The sequence below is a fragment of the Acinonyx jubatus genome, chromosome X (genome assembly GCF_027475565.1).
Source record: "Acinonyx jubatus isolate Ajub_Pintada_27869175 chromosome X, VMU_Ajub_asm_v1.0, whole genome shotgun sequence".
Classification (NCBI taxonomy): Eukaryota; Metazoa; Chordata; class Mammalia; order Carnivora; family Felidae; genus Acinonyx; species Acinonyx jubatus.
This window is the reverse complement of record NC_069389.1, coordinates 28,320,696-28,337,551: the sequence shown is the minus strand read 5'-3', so window position 1 is coordinate 28,337,551 and position 16,856 is coordinate 28,320,696. Positions and strand designations below refer to the sequence as shown.

At 38.0% G+C, this 16,856-nt stretch overlaps 1 protein-coding gene across 1 annotated transcript in view; it reads left to right on the top strand.

Moving 5' to 3' along the window:
- Positions 1 to 406: 406 nt before the first annotated feature.
- The window catches only part of DMD (dystrophin), a 2,092,562-nt gene continuing 2,076,112 nt past the window's right edge, over positions 407 to 16,856 (top strand). The window contains exon 1 of the mRNA XM_053201917.1: positions 407 to 559. Within this exon, the coding sequence (XP_053057892.1) occupies positions 553 to 559 (7 nt within the window). The 5' untranslated portion in view covers positions 407 to 552. The remainder of the gene's footprint in view (positions 560 to 16,856) is intronic.

Genomic DNA, 16,856 nt, shown 5'->3' with positions numbered 1-16,856 from the left:
AAAGAGAGTTTTTCCCCTTAAAAGGCTGTGAAGATAAGTGAAAATCAGCCGGAATTCTGTGAATAATATGATGTGTGGCAGAGGAGCTCTCCTCTTGGTATAGTTAAGGAAAGATTTTAATCCAAAGGCTTTGCATCTGTACAGAGGACCGAGTAGATCCTGAAAGAGATTTGCAGATCCGCTGTTTTTTTAGGCAGGAAGAATGCTCGTTAAATGCAGAACGCTGCTCTGGCTCATGTGTTTGCTCCGAGGTGTAGGTTTTGTTCGACTGACGTATCAGATAGTCAGAGTGGTTACCACACCGACGTTGTGGCAGCTGCATAATAAATGACTGAGAGAATCATGTTAGGCATGCCCACCTAACCTAACTTGAATCATGCGAAAGGGGAGCTGTTGGAATTCAAATAGACTTTCTGGTTCCCAGCAGTCGGCAGTAATAGAATGCTTTCAGGAAGATGACAGAATCAGGAGAAAGATGCTGTTTTGCACTATCTTGATTTGTTACAGCAGCCAACTTATTGGCATGATGGAGTGACAGGAAAAACAGCTGGCATGGAAGGTAGGATTATTAAAGCTATTACATCATTATGAATACAATTAGAATCTGACCATGACAAAGCATATGTTTGAACAAGCAGCTGTTGGTAGCTGGGGTTTGTTGCCGAGCTCTTCAAACTCTGCAAACAGTGTTGCTTTTACAGAAGGGATTTTAACATTTCCTTGTGCTGCGTTAGATTTTTGGGGGGTGTGCTTGCCTCCAATCTCAAGAAAACACTTCTGGGATAGAAATCTGTGTTAGGAGATTTTAGAATAAAGTGTTTTTCAAGAGTCTGGGTTTCTCCAGGTAGATGATGACCGGGGGGGTGGGGGTGGTTGGGGGGAATCTATGGGGAAATCTACCCCGACTCAGTTATCTGCTATTTAGTTACAAGGAATGATTGATCTATTGGCATGTTCAGATATTGACAGAAAGGAGAATGTATAGAATGTTTGGATAGGTTGAAAATTGTTACACTTCGTTCCTGTTTTAATAAGGAGTTTGGCTGTCAGTCTTTTCTCCTCATCAGTTTCTAGCTTTTGACATTTATTCAGTCATTCTGCATTCTATAAAGAAAATACATCAATATCTCCTGCAGGGTTTTTCAACAACTCCAGCATCTGTTTCGGCTATTGAACTGTATTCATGTTTTGCCAAGTTGATGTCGACCCAGCTGGTCTATCATTTCTCGCTTGATTACTGCTCTTAATTTCTCTGTATCAGCTTGTTTCAGATAGGGCTTTTTGAAAGCTGTTAATGAAAAATGACAGAAAATGATAAATGAGTGAAAATTGGAGCATTTATTTATTTAATTATGTTGAGACCGTAATGAGTTTTGTCGTACATTCTCCCTTGCCTGCGTACAATTTTTAGCACCCTTGTGCTGTTTTGCAATATTTCTTTCTCATACAGTCAGTGGATTACACTTATAAGTACTTTTAAACAAATGAAGCATGAGCCTAGACTGTATCTGGCTCCAAAAATAAAGTTTTTGGGAAAAGAGGAACAATTTAAGCTTTTTGTGGAAACTAGGCATCGTTTCCATATTCTATCTTCAGACACTGTCATGGGGATTTGTCACTGACTATATATCGGACCGAACATATTGAAATAATTTTTATCACCACTAGGGTAACATGAAAATAAAACATTCAAAGCTGTTTTTAACAAGTGATTGTTTAAAACACATGTCAAATAATATAGAAATAGATTTTCCTGAGTGTGCAAAGCATGGTTGTTAGTTATCTGTATAATACAGAATCTTTCAGCTCTTTGCACAGTCTCTCCAATAACCTGAGTAGCTAAATCATCCAAGTTAATAGGCTATCATGTATGAACATCTAGTATGACGTTTTGATGTGTACGGTATTGCTCATATATGCTGTATCTTTTCTCTAGTAATTGTGATACCTCAGTCAGTGTGGTCAAGGAACACTACTGGCTGTTATGTAACTTTTTCCCCTGAATGTTAGTCCATGTTTTTCAATTACGTATTCCTCTTGGAAAGAGTGACTTAAAACAACATGTATTTACATACTGGTGAATCAATTAGAAACTGATGGGCTAAATATACCACTTGGATTCCTCCAAATTAATTACTAACTTAGGTTTTGAAAAATAGTCCTACATGTAGAGAGTGCTTTTTAACCTTGAAGCATACCTAACTGTTGTTGAATCTATAATTCATAATACATACCTATAGCATGAAAGAAAATAGTTTTCTAGATGTCTAGCTTTAGCAGCAAACACGTTTTAAATAACGTGGTTCAGGCAACCTAATTATTTCCTGTTAATACTTCTGAGTGCTGTATGTGCTTTTGTACAGTCTGTTTCAGTACTTGTTTAATCTTTGGGAAGCTCAAAGACTGGCAGAGATTTTTGCGTCAGGTGACAGAGGGTTATTTCTTAGTTGGTTGACAAAAACCTGTGTCTATACTTTTGCCTAAAATACAGTTCTTTTCTGCCAATTTTATTTTCCAACTTCATAACCATTTTAAGTGACCATTCAAGTCTGGAAAAACTCTTTGACATTACATATTTTAGTAGGACTCTGCTTTTGTGAATTGTCTCCCTGTGAGAAGAATCCAAGCTTCCTGTTAGCCGCACGCTCCTGTTACCATAGTTACTTAAAAAAGAAGTTTTTCCTTTCAATGAAGATAGTGTAATTTAAATCAGCCACTGGACTCCGCACACTGTGGTTTTTTTGTTGTTAGTTCAGGTTGCTTCGTTTGTGACTGGGAAGTACTCTGGATTCGATTCCACTGATGAATGGAGAGGACAGACGCTAGGTGGCACCAGCTGTTGATTATTAATGAAATCTTCAAGGCTTTGGGCCACACACCTGAAGAGCAGGCATACCCTTATTGCCGGATGCCTTTGTAAGAGTTGGAAAGGCTGGCCAGTCTCTCCAGTTCTGAGACATGATTAGCCTGCACAGTGACAAGACCACGTGAGGTCTGCAAATCCCAGTTGCCTAATTCTCTGTTTTCTGAAGAGGTTTGTTGGGGGTGCCGGGGTGGGGGGGGACGGGGCGGAAGAGGAGGAAGAAACATGTAAGATCAGAGTGTGTGAAAAAGAGATGAGACAGGTGAAATTGATTGTAAACATTGAAATATTTTTTTTACTATGGAATTCGTTACTTGTACAAATGTCTGTGGGTTTTACCTGATCATCTACACACGTAGATTATTTTCTCCAAGGCGTTCATACTATAAAAACAACTGGAGCAACTACTTGTATCTTTTAGTTAAATAATCTAATGGAACATCATTTTTTTTTAATTCAGTAACGTCCCTTGGTTCTTTTTTAACGGTGGTAAGTGTCCGTTTGAATTGTCCAGTGAAAATGCCCGCTTGTGATTGAGATACCCACCTTCAGATGAAATGTATCGCTCTTCTTCCCAAAAGAGGTGCAAGGGGAGATGCTATCGGTTAACTATTCCAAAACTCAGAACATACATTTCTGTTCTCTCAGCCACTCGATCTGTGACACTTGTTGTGCCAGCTCTGGCTAACTAATACACCTCCTATTCCTTGTTGATCAAATAACTCTTACCATGAAAATGTGTTGAATATTAGTGAAATGCTGTTTCTGTATCCATAAAAGTGACCGTGTGGAAAAAAGAGAAATACTCTTCAAAATCTTGTTCCCCAGAAGCTTTCTTTTCCCTCTTATTCTCTAGTCCTCCTGGCATCCAAGTTTTAAGAATGAAAAAGCAAATAAAAACAAACCACATAAGCATGTGTGCACACATCCAGAGACACACACACGTATTTGCGAAAGGAATCAAAACTCTTAAAAAAAAGAGAGTGCCAAGACGGCTTTGAAAATTGGTCCTGGAGGTAACAAACTAAAATGAGCAAGAAGGAAAACAGTCCTTAATTAGAGTGGGGATATTAAATACCTCTTCACACTGGAAATTTTTTTTTGGAAAAATAAGAGCAGTAATTTTCTCTCACTGGGAGTAAGTAAGCATTCCTGAGGTAGATGGGCTGGTTTAGAATGAGGGGAAAAGTAGTATAGACCGGAGTTCCCCCAAGGTTCTAGGAAACAGTATGTGATTTGGTTAGTTAGCTTGATTATACTGTGGGATTTATTGAAGATTTTTATGATTTAGTGAAGATGGAGAAATGTTTTCCATTTGATATTTCAGAGAGATTAATTAAATTACTAAATTATTCTGCCTTTGGTGCATTAATTGAATGATTGTAAACCAGGAAGCAGCCTTTCACAGGACTATGATGTAGTTTTATTCATTTGGCTCTATCTGATTTGGACCTAATTTCTCACAGTGTGCCCTGTAATTCTGATATTTGCCCTACTTGGTTTCTGAAATTTTAATACTCAAAACATGAAGGAAGATCAAAATAGTTTAGCTGGAGAGGAGAGCAAATAAATTGAATTAATAGGGTACCAAAGGATTATGACCACCTGGAAAATGCAGAGACCAAATTGATGAATTTTAATAGGAATAAGATCCTGCACTAAGGTTCAAAAATCAAACCAAGTACAGTATGTGAGAGAGTTAAAGCTTAATAATTCATTGACTAAGACTTAATGATTTGGTTGGCCTTCATTTCAGTGTCAGTCATAATCTCCTGTAGTATTGGAACAACAATAACAAAAAATCCAGCGATGTTGTTGGATATGTATCCTTTAAGGAAGGGAAGAAACAAGAGGGAACGCATTTTAGTAGGAAGTTTTTGTTGTTGTTTGTTTGTTTGTTTTTGTTTTTGGAGGAACATCATGGTCTGAGGAACTAAAACATTTGGGAGCGTGTTCTTTGAAAAATGTCTGGCTGGTGAAAGGCTCTAGGAGCTACGACATTTGAGGGGCATTGAAGTTACTAGAAGAGGGAGAAAGGTGAAAGATGATTGAATGAACAAGAATAAAGAAAAGGTAAACTTTCTTCAAATATTAAATGGGCCGTGATATGGAAGAAGGATTAGACTCATTTGTACCTCTGTGGTAGAACAAAAAAATGCTCTTCCAGTTAATTGTGTAAGCAGAGAAATGACTGCTCTGTGAAGTATGCTATGTACGCCTGGTTCGAAAAGTGTTCATTGCTGGGAGTTGATTTCTTTCACTAAAGAGCAATTGAAGAAGGAGATGTTTGATAGAATACTTAATTTTAAGAATCTGTGTTTATTATCATTTCATGAAAACTGTATTCCCCTTTTCCTGTCTTTCTTTCAGTGTCTCTCCTACTCCCCTGGGACCCTCGAGGCTAGGGTCAGCAGAAGATGGCTCATGTGCCATACCTCCTCCTGTTTGGCCAGCTAGCTAAGAATGGCTTTTACATTTCTAAACGAGTTTTTAGAAGATGAATACTATTTTGTGACATATGAAAATTGCGTGAAATTTCAATTTAAGCATCTATTAGTAAAGTTTTAGTGGGAGTTAGCCACAACCTATTTGTTGACATATTGTCTAAGGTGGTTTTCATGTTAACATAGCTGTTAGGTAGTTATGACAGAGGCCATATGGGCCACAAAGCCAAAAATATTTACTGCCTGGCCCTTGGTAGCAAAAGTTTGCTGGCCTCATCTCTCAACGATAAGAGAACTTCCCTTTTTGCTCATTAAGTCGACTGGTAGAAACAAGCCGGTTCACAATTAAATATCCTCTGAAGACCACAAACAGAATTGCAACCACCTGAAGTAGTACAGTACTACGGGCATTGAAAAGCGATTCAGATACACAGCTCACAAGTTACCGATGGAATCGTTTTGGCTATTGACGTATAGAGAGATTTGCTTTGCTGAGGAATGTTTATTAATGTCAGCCAGAGAAAATTGGAGGTCTCTGCAGTTACTCACATCTGCTTTGCCGGGGCCCGGTGAATTTGCTGAACTTATCTATTTAGTCAGATTCAGTTATTTTTATTGTTGCTCTTCAGATATTATGTGATTACGGTAGACTTCCTGAAAGTGCCCAAGTCAATGGGAAACAAGGTAAAGTGAGTGGAAATCACTTCCTGCAGGTATCCTTTCCCTCTTCATAGGTCTGTAAACTGTCTAGGCAGCTTTTGCCTTACAGAATTCTGGACAGGTTGTCATCTTTTAAAAAAGATGAAATTTCTTTTGATCAAGTAGGGAAAAGAGAGGATCAAAGAAGAGCAAAGTAAAAGTCTGGGCACTGCAATATACAAGAACAGTTGAGGCCGTTAGAAAGTGATTAATGAGGTATGGTAGAGTTAAAAGTTAGCAGTGAGATATTTAGATTACTCTGAACACGTGGATAGAAGAGAAGGGATTTTTTTTTTTCCAAATCATACAAGAAACCATCATGAGATGCTAAGCATAGAATTAAAGGGATTCAGGATTTACCATCGTAAAAGGCAACCTCTGTATCTCCATGACCGTGAAACTAGAATCCCTGCATTTCTCCCCGACCCCCCCCCCCCCCCGCGGGGCAGGGTATCACTTCTACTCACTGGTAGCACTGGAAATTCCTGTGAAACCCATAGGATTCTTATTTTATTTCCATGAGGATGTTACTGAGCAGCTATCTTGTGATGCCTGTCTCTATGGTAACAGATACAAGGCTTAAGGGTCTGAAGGAAATTCTTCCTATTGGTTTAGGGATATGGAGCGATGAGGGCGGCTCAGCGAGGAAGAGGATAAAGCTCAGGGAAGGCAGAAGAGACAGTTGAGAAACAACTGTCGCGAGGGAGCTGATTTGTGTGTGAAAGCTATTTGATTTCCTCTTTATCTTAGAAGGAAATAGAAACCAACATGTTAAGTGAAAAAAGAAAAGATTCTTAAAAAGTATTGTTTCCATCCATCCAGTCAATTTTATGTAATTGTAGTCACACAAATCTTTTTCTTAGTTGGCTTGCTTTTCGCTTTACAGGAAAAGATTGCTTCGTGCCTGACATTGATAAAAGGAGGACTTTTACCCCTGGCAAATTTAGTTCTAGTTACTGCTATCAAAGATTTTGATATTTTTCTTGATTCCAAGGGTAAGAATATTGAGGTCTGGCTGGCATTCCTCATAAACACTGAGCTTCTCCGGGAATTAGCCAAGTACACGGTCCTTCCAAGATAGTCTTTTTAGGTCTCTTTCTACTAAAGACCAGTGATAGGTAAAACAAGCATATCTTGTTTTGAAAATGGAGCATTTTGCAGAGTGTGTTGGTAAGATTTTGTGTCTTATGTTTTGTTTAAGTTAGAATATTAAAAGCAAACAAAAACCCCACAGGTTTAAAAGTAATTGGTTTTCCATTTATTTCACTTTTTCCTTGTCTTTTAGTCTAGCAAATGAGAACTCACTGTGTTTTAGTTGTTTTAGAAAGGAGATAAATTTGACTCTTTCTCTTTGATTTAAAGTATATTTCAAGTTGTTATATAACAGAAAGAATTAAAATATTTGTGTAATTTAGAGGTCCTTCAGGAAAACATAAGTCACTGAAGGCAGAGATGGTTATCTGACTGTGTAGCTCTTACACATAGTTCCTACATTAACACAGGTGTTGGTGCTTCATTTATCCTAAAATCTTCATATATGTTAGGGTCAAAGGAAAAAACTAACAAAATAATGGCAAGGAAGCAAATAATCATAACTTGAAGGACAATTTAAATTATGGGAGTTGGAGATAAATATACTTCGACTTATATTTTATAAATTAACGAATATTATTAGGTCATAGTGCCTTAAAGCTTTAATTGATTTAAGTCTTTTTATTTTTTAACTTGTAAGAAATTTATAGATTATCTGCACAGATAAAACTTTTCACAAGTATAACTCACTCTGTAGATACTGATAAATGTTTTCAGGACTTGTTCACACTGTCTTAAAATTAAATGAAAAAAAAAAGTAGAGGGGCGCCTGGGTGGCTCAGTCAGTTAAGCGTCCGACTTCAGCTCAGGTCATGATCTCACACTCCGTGAGTGGGAGCCCTGCGTCGGGCTCTGTGCTGACCGCTCAGAACCTGGAGCCTGCTTCAGATTCTGTGTGTCTCCCCCTCTCTCTGCCCCTCCCCTGCTCATGGTCAGTCTCTCTCTGTCTCAAAAATAAATAAAAACATTAAAAATTTTTCAAAAAAAAAGTAAACTTAGCTATAAAGGTGCAGTACCTTTTTTGATAATTTTGGAAAATAAATATTTTGAAAAAGACCCTTGTTTAAAAATCTATACAGTTGGAGCCATAAACAGTCATTGCAGTACACATTGAAGTTTCTAAATAAAGCCAGGCTACTTGAAATATTACACAGATACACTGCTTTTGGAACCGTGGCTTTAATTTGAAATTTAAGACATTCCCAGGGCATGTCTGGCATGACTGGCCTCCAGAAAACATTTTGGTGGATTTTGGGCTTACAGAGTCCAAAGTACACTGCAGGGAATACACAAATGGGTAAAAAGAGTGGGCAAAAGGACTGTAGAAACTAAAGAGAAAAAGATACTCTTCTGGACAAAGGTTTCCACAGGAAGTGGGGAATGGCTGAACTTCAAGGTTGGATAGTGCACAAAGAGGCATCAGTATCCATATACACTAGAAGGCAAATGGTGCCTATCAGAGTTCCCAAATAATATTGTCAGTCCTGGCAATCTGGAGACAAATACAAAGAACAAAGAAGAAAAAGTAGGTAAAATCAACTTACCCGCCTCAATCTGCTCTTCTCGTGGCATTGTTAACAATTGATGGTCATGCTCCCAGGATAAAACATAAGGACATCATCAGTATTCTCTTTTTGTTTAATGGAAGTATAGTTGACATCTATTAGTTCCAGGTGTACAGCATAGTGATTCAACAATGAAATACATTACAAAATGCTCCCCCACAATGAGTGTAGCTACCATCTGAAGGACCATCATATTCTGAGTTTACTAGCACACATATCTGTTCTATGTGCTATGGGTGGAATTACGCATTACAGCACCAATTAAGCTGGGTTATGGAAAGTGACGTTACTGTTAACGGGGGATTTGATGTGTTTTAGGCAAGTACTAGGACTTTATTTATGTTCTGTAACAAGTACAGTAAATAGGAGATTGAATCAAAGGCTGGCCATCGTAGAAATGATACTGCAGTGAGTAGGAATCTCAGGTTCATCTCCCTTTGCCTGCTGACCCATTCATGGACTGGCTCTGGGGACTGTGGTGGTGAGAAGCAGAGCCCATTTCTCCATGATTAGAGGCCACTGACTGAAGTGACATGTATCTGTTCCTTTCCATTCATCCAACAAATAATTATTAATAAATTCTGTCAGGTTCTGTGCTATGGCAAGATGTCTAAGAAATGGTCCCTGAGGAGTTTAGAGATGAATGTGCTTTATGTGGATGAGGACAGAAAAAAATATCTATACTGACAGTTTACCAGAGGGCAGCAGCAGCTGGGACTCCACACAGGAAAGCCAGCTTAGGAATGAGCTCTAGAGGCTTCCATGGTTCCTCATCTGAGTGATAGAGAACTGGCAAGTCCATCAAAGACCAAAATGATAGCTTGAAGGGAAAGAGCAGAAATTCAGTGAAGAATGGTTAGTAATTCAAAGTAAAAGGTGAAGTAACGTAAAGTTCCGTTCAAAATAAGGAGGAGCATGCCTACCAGCTATTGCCCATCTTCACTGAAATCAGATCTAAAAGGTAGAGCTTTTACAGTGTTGTAAAAGTCAGTTGCAGATGATGAGATTGTGCCTTTTTAAACGTATGTGAGTGTGGCCGTGCAAAGTTTCTCTCAGGAGGTTTAAAACAGAAAACCAATTATTTCTGTTAGTAGGTCATGTACATGGAGACTCTTTCCTTTGCTCTCTTTGGAGAAATAATCATATTGTCTTAGCTCACTGTATATGCATCTTTAATCAGAAGCTACCTGAAAATATTTCACCTATGCTTAAATTAGTCACAGAATTAGATCTCAGAGATGGCACAGAAAGGCCCTTTACACAGGATGACGTTTTATATACGATAGGCCTAGTGCTGTGTAGACCTGTAACATGAGATAGTGTTAAATCTTGAAGCTTTCATCCAGCTTCAACAGCATCCAGTTTAAATGGTACTCACCCTCATTCTTGACTCCTAGGAACTTAAAAAGACATGTTTACACTAGAATTTGGAAGAAAAGAGAAGGATATTTTCTGAATGAATAGTCTAGAAAGTCTTTTCTCCATCCTCCCTCTTCATGATTCTTTCCTTGTATGCCTCTTCCCTCTTTATACGTGTGTGTGTACGTGTGCATGCATGCATGTGTGTCCATCACTATGTGTTTCTGACTCTCTGGTATATAGGCTAACCATAAGAACAATGTCATCCCAGCATTCTTTATTGAACAAATTTTCCTTTATAGGTGAAAGCAGTTCTGTGTGGCTTGGTTTTACAACCTTTTTCATTGAAATACAACAAAGAAGTGCACAAATCAGTAAGTGTACAGGTTAATGAATTTTTCACAGAGAACATTCCAGTGATTATTCACAGTGAGAAAATTATTACCAGCATCCTCAAACCCCAATCTTAACCCTTCCCACTCAATGCTTGCCCAATGAAAAACATCATGCTGACTTCTAACACACCATAGATAGGCCATTTCTAAAATGTATATTATTGGGTATATGTAGTATGTCCTCTATTGTGTCGTCTTTTTCTCATCATTATGTTTGTGAGATCCATCTCTTAAGTTGCTTGCAGTTGTGGTGCATTTTCAGGGTTGTGTACTATGGCATCACATGAATATGCTAAATTTCGCTTGCTCCATTTACTGTTGGTGGCCGTGTGGGTTGATTGCATGTGGGGCCTCTAAAAATAATGCTGCTCTGAACATCCAGAAGTGAAATTGGGTCACTGAAAAGCCAAGTGTCTGCCTTTAGTTGATAATGCTATGTAGTCTTTTAAATAAATGTTTATTTGTTTTTGAGAGAGAGAGTGAGCCGGTGGAGGAGGAGCAGAGAAAGAGGGAGACAACACGATCTGAGGTGAGCTCTGTGCTGACAGCAGAGAGCACAAATCAGCGCTCGAACTCATGATCATGAGATCATGACCTGAGCCTAAGTCAGATGCTTAAAAGACTGAGCTACCCAGGTGCCCCATAGGTAGTTTTTTTTAAACATGGATAAACAATTTTATTAACTAACCATCGGCATATGAAAGGTTTGGAGTTTCAGTATCTTTTTGTCATTTTAAATATTTATTTTATTTTGTTTTGTTTTATTTTATTTTATTTTTGAGAGAGGAGAGGGAGAGGGAGAGAGAAAATCCCAGGAGAGCATGACCTGAGCTGAAATCAAGAGTCTGATGCTTAACTAACTGGGCCACCCAGGTGGCCCTCATTGTCATTTATTGTTCTAATGAGTAATGAATTGGAAGAGTCCTTTGAAGTGTTTGTTGGTCATATGGATGTTATCTTTAGTATAGAGACTGTTCTCATCTCATCCTTAATTTTCTAATGAGGTGTCTTGTATTTTTTATTGATGTAGATTTTTTTATTGTTTACTGAAGGTGAAATTGTGTTTATTTATTGCATACATCTAGATAGGTATAATTTTTAGAAGCCTAGAATTTAAATCCCAGAGACCCTTAAAGAATACTTAGTCCAATGAAATAAAATTAAAAAAAAAAAGAAAAAAGAATACTTAGTCCAGTGTCTTAATTTGACAGATGAGGAAACTGGGACCTGTAGAGTTACGGACAGTTGCTTAAAACTTCTAGTTTGTAGTAAGACCAGAAACAGAAGTCTTGGAACACTGAAGTGTGACTTTGTCTTTTAAACCATGTAGAGCCTTTAAGTTCCTTCTGCTATGCTGACTTGAGCTCCTTGTCTGTCTAGAAAGGCCAAGCAATATATGATAGAGTTATTATAACAGCAAGTACAGTGAGGTATGATTCATCTCTTTGATTTTCCAAACAGAAATGTCCCCAAGTAACCAACTGTTGTATAGCATGGCCATGCAAAATTTAAACCTCTATTTCTTTTTGGTGTCGGGTTTTATTTTTCCTCTTTCGTATCTTTATTATTGCTTTCAGCTTGTTCTCATATTTATTGTTGTTACTTCCGTCTACTCATTCCACATTTGCTTCAAATTCAACAAAGTCCCATTTTTCCATGGTGAATTAATAAGAACATTTTCTAATATTCTTTCAAATGTTGGCTGCAAAACATCATTGCTAAGGTAATAATACCTAATGTATATGGGAAAAATTATATTCCAGAGGCAGTACTTGGTACTTGTCATGCATTATATTAGATAGTATGTTGAATACCTCAGACATAGGTTTTATCATCACCATATTAGTGATCTAGAAAGTGAGCCTTAGTGACTTGAAACTACTTGTAAGACAGCTGGAAATGGAACCAAATTTATCAAATTTCGAACATCACGCTCTTTGAATGATTACACTGTACATGCTTGGAAGGAAACGAATAGAACAAGAAAGATTTGGGGCACTGTCTGCTTTGACTGCTTCTGCAGTAGGTCTTAGGGATGTTCCCAGTCTTGTAATCTCATTGAATACTTTCTTTTTTGTGTTCTTTTTCAAAGTGGTAATCAGAGCAGTCTCATTTTTAGTGTTGAGTTTAATCCTTTTAGTAACTGAACTGAACTCTCGATAACGAAACAACCTAACTATGGATAGGTAAGTTCACATCCGCTGACTATATTTTAGCTGAATTTTCTTGCAGTAAGAGGCCAGCCCTGTATTAAGACTCTTCATTTTCAGGTCATTGGAGCAATTTATTCTGGGTTCTTATTATTTCTCACCTAGATTTTAATTCCAACTATTTCTTGTTCCTATTTATGGAGAAATCACACATTCTAGTGCCTCCATCTAGAAATCAGAATCTGCATGAGGTATCTAGCATGTTATTTTTCTCTTGTATGAGAGAAGCACATTGAAACAATAATGTTACATTTGCTTCGCTGTTTCTGAACAAGTAGGCATGGCTTTACACTGAGGATTTGTAATTCATGGGCATTCAGTAGTAGCAGTTTCTTCAATGCAGAGAGCTTTACAATTAACAAAACACGTACTCACATAACAACCCTATGTGATAACTATAGTAATAAGTATTATTTTCTCTTTATTCAGATTCGGGTCTCTTTGTATCTTAAGTTTGTGTTAGTTTTGCTGTCTGTTTTCCATGCCACCTGCAGTCACTGCCTTAGTTCAAATCTGTGTAGCTCACTTAGAATACCATGATAGCTTCCTAACTTACCTGTGTGTCATGGGTCTCTCCAGTTGACTCTTCACAGAGGCTGGTAGGTTCATATTTCTCAAAGCCAAATATAATGTCATTCCCTTGCTTAAATCCACAGGTGGCTCCCGATTACTTTGAGGAATTAATTGAAATAACTTGTAAGGAAGAAAAGGGACTTTACAACTTCTCCCCTGCCTTGTTCTCAGGTTTGATTTTTCACCCACCAATTTGAACGCCTTTCCCTAGCCTTAGGAACAGTTCTCTGAACGGAACAGACTTCCCTTCCTCGTGGTATGTTGGGTATGTTGACCCCACTTGACACTCAAAAGCAGTTCTGACTCCCACATATTCATTTGTTGCACATCTTAGATTTTCCCAGATTGTGTAGATGGTGCCTCTTGTTCATCTTTGGATGAATCGTGTACTCCCGTGTATACTCACGTAGCATCCTCTTCATACTTGAGTCAACACTTAGCTCAGTTACACTTTTCAGGTTGTTGATTTGTATAGATGATTGATGCCTGAAGATTGTGATTTCTCCTTTCATGCTTTATCATTGGCATGGCACCTGGGGATACAGTGCCTCAAATTTTACTTAGAGCTGGAATGAATGATGTACCCAGAGGGAACCAGATTGGTTTGAATCTATGATAGCATCATGTTTGTGTCGTCCTTCTTCACTCCTATGTACTAACCATAGTACCTAAGAGAGTTTCAAGATTTCTCTGGGAAATGGAAATAAGTTGAGGCAAGTTACAGTTTTGGTGTATTTCATGCTGGTGGAAGTTTGCATATTTGGTTATGATAATATATTAGTAACCCTACATATTGGAAATGTATAGAGCACAGTACTTTAAAGCTTTATTTCTTTGTGATTTACACATTCCCTCCCCCCTGAGGTCTTCATTCATTCCAATTATCCACTAAGAAAACAATAAAAATAATGTAGTTAAAGGTTCAAGTAAAATCACCCACAAGGAAAATGGCAGTTGTTTGAGGTAAACCAGTTGGGGCATATTAATGAAGGAAAACACAGTGAATTTATTTCCATTTATTTCCTCCGTTCATCACTCATAGAAAATGGTGGAATTTACCAATGACCCACTTGGGCTCATCTAGCACTATAGTTGTAAATCATTCCTGCAGTTAAAAGTATATATCTGATTGCATTTCCCCACTGAATTTTCTTTAGAAAATGAGAACCACATTCAAGAGGATTTGAGTTTGGAAAGTAGGGGATATACAATGCGAGCAGTAGAAAAGAGGAACTAATGTGTGATTGGTTTATAGCCTAAACCTCAGGTCCACATCTGGACAGGCTGCAGCTGCACAGAGAGTAATAATTCCATGGACGTGTCCAGTGATGTGGGATGTTCACACTCTCCTTCCTCTAATACACACTTGTGTGATAGTAAGGAATTAACGAAGTAGACACATTTAGTTTTTTATGATCTCTGAAATCATCTCTGTGGAGAGAAGAATCTCAGAGATGGGTGGATTGTATAGCAAAGCAGTTCCAAAATGTATCAATTCTTTACAATTCTCTGTGACAGGAAGCCACATGCCAGGAGCTTTGCATATTTAATTATTTATTTTGATGCTTCTCATAGAAGTTGTCTTCACTCTTTATCGATATTTATGTACAGTTCTTTTCGTTTGTGGTGGAATTTAGTGGACTGTGTTTAAAAAACACATTGAGGCTGACACAATTCAGTTGTGCACATTACAGTATTAGGGAATGAAACAATACTTTGTAGAATTGCAGTAACCAAAGAAGATGGTACATTTTACTGTACTGTTCATGAAAATCAAATACTGTGACTACATTTACAAAACACTCTGTGATCACACTTGTTGCATAGTTGACAAATAAACATCGCCCTTGTATACAACAGTGAGTTGGGGGAAAGGTAAGGGAAGATATAACCATAATCTCTCGTGGGAATGCGTTGAGAACCTCTGTAAATTAAACAGATGTGTTATAGATGATAGCTTGTTTTCCGTTTTTGAAAAGACACTGCCTTTTGATAATCATTTGTATCCAGATGAATCAAGGGTAAATCTTTACAGCCTTTAATGTGGCAAAGCTAGAGAATAAATGCTGGTCTAAAATATGTGGGGAAAATGAGAGGATTGGTCACGGTGTACGACCAGTGACCTCCATCGCTGTGTCAGTGTGATAGTGTCAGCCAGTATGGGAACTGTCAGTAGTGGATCCAGGTAGAAACCTTTTCCAACTAGATGGTTTTGCTGGTACTTTTAATTGACTGAAGGTGTATCTCATTTTATCAGAAACATTTAAAAAGTAAAATGGAACCTCCTCTGAAGGTTGGGAAAACTTTGTATGCATTAAGGCTCATCCTAATACAAATGCAATGTAATTAATAATAAACTAGCATTATAATAATTATTAAGTCTGTAAAATTTTTATTTCAAGTACAGTATCATTTCACCCAAACTGTTTAAAAGTTTATTTCATTATTTTGAAAGGAGTTAAAGTGACATGCTTCTAACAATGCTTCCAAAATTACTAGACGCCTGTGACAGATGGCCTTGATGCCTTCCCCTCTATTCTGGGAAACCACCATTCCCCCGTAGACTTCCCAATTTGTATTACAATCTGATTCTTTGTCTCATGGTTTCCACTTGCTTTGAAGCTACCTAAAAGTTTCCTGGAGGTAAGATCATTTGGGATGGCCCATAGTGCATAATAGGTGAGAGGCAAGTTTTCCACCTTTCTTACCTGTCAGGTGAGACAATTCTGTTTTCTAGACAACTCTGTCTCCAAGTGAAATTCAGCCTTGGTTGATCACAGTGGCAACAAGTTTGTCAACTTACACTGTGCTGCCTTCAGTTTCTTGTCACTCACTTCTTTACTGTGCTTCCTGGGATCACCTCTGAAATAACTTATGTGTATTCAAGTCCTCTTCTTGGGGTCCACTTCTGGAAACATCCAACCCAAGAGAACATATTATCAGTAGTTTGACCTCTGATTGAATTTTTCATTCATTTTTATGAAATAAGTGAATTTGGGAGAATAATAAGGGCAGTTATCAAAAGAGGCATTGGTTTGGGAGTTAAGGAGCCTTAGAAGTAACACGTTTTGCCACTTGTCATTGGGAAGTAGTCATTACTGTTCTGGGCCTTGTCTTTTCATCTCAAAAACGGAAGCATTCGATTATATGTGGTTAAAGGAAATAATTAATGGAAAGGATAAAAAACTACTAACACGCCACATATGGTTGCTTAATAGTAGTTTCCAGGAGTGCTGTGGCAAACTTTCAGAAAGTGTCCAAATTTCGTGGGAAAAGATGTCATTATTTAGTTCCATGTATACCAGAATATATGCAATGGGAATGGGAGCAGATGTTCCATGTTTTACCACCTCTGTAATAGACTAGGTGAGACTTAATATTTTTTTTAAATTTTTTTTTAACGTTTATTTTTGAGACAGAGAGAGACAAAGTGTGAATGGGGGAGGGTCCGAGAGAGGGAGACACAGAATCTGAAACAGGCTCCAGGTTCTGAGCCGTCAGCACAGAGCCCGATGCGGGCGGGGCTCGAACTCATGGACCGAGAGATCATGACCTGAGCCGAAGTCGGCTGCTTAACCGACTGAGCCACCCAGGCGCCCCAAGACTTAATATTTTTTAATACGCAGATCATAGTCTCGAAAAGAACTCTTATGTGG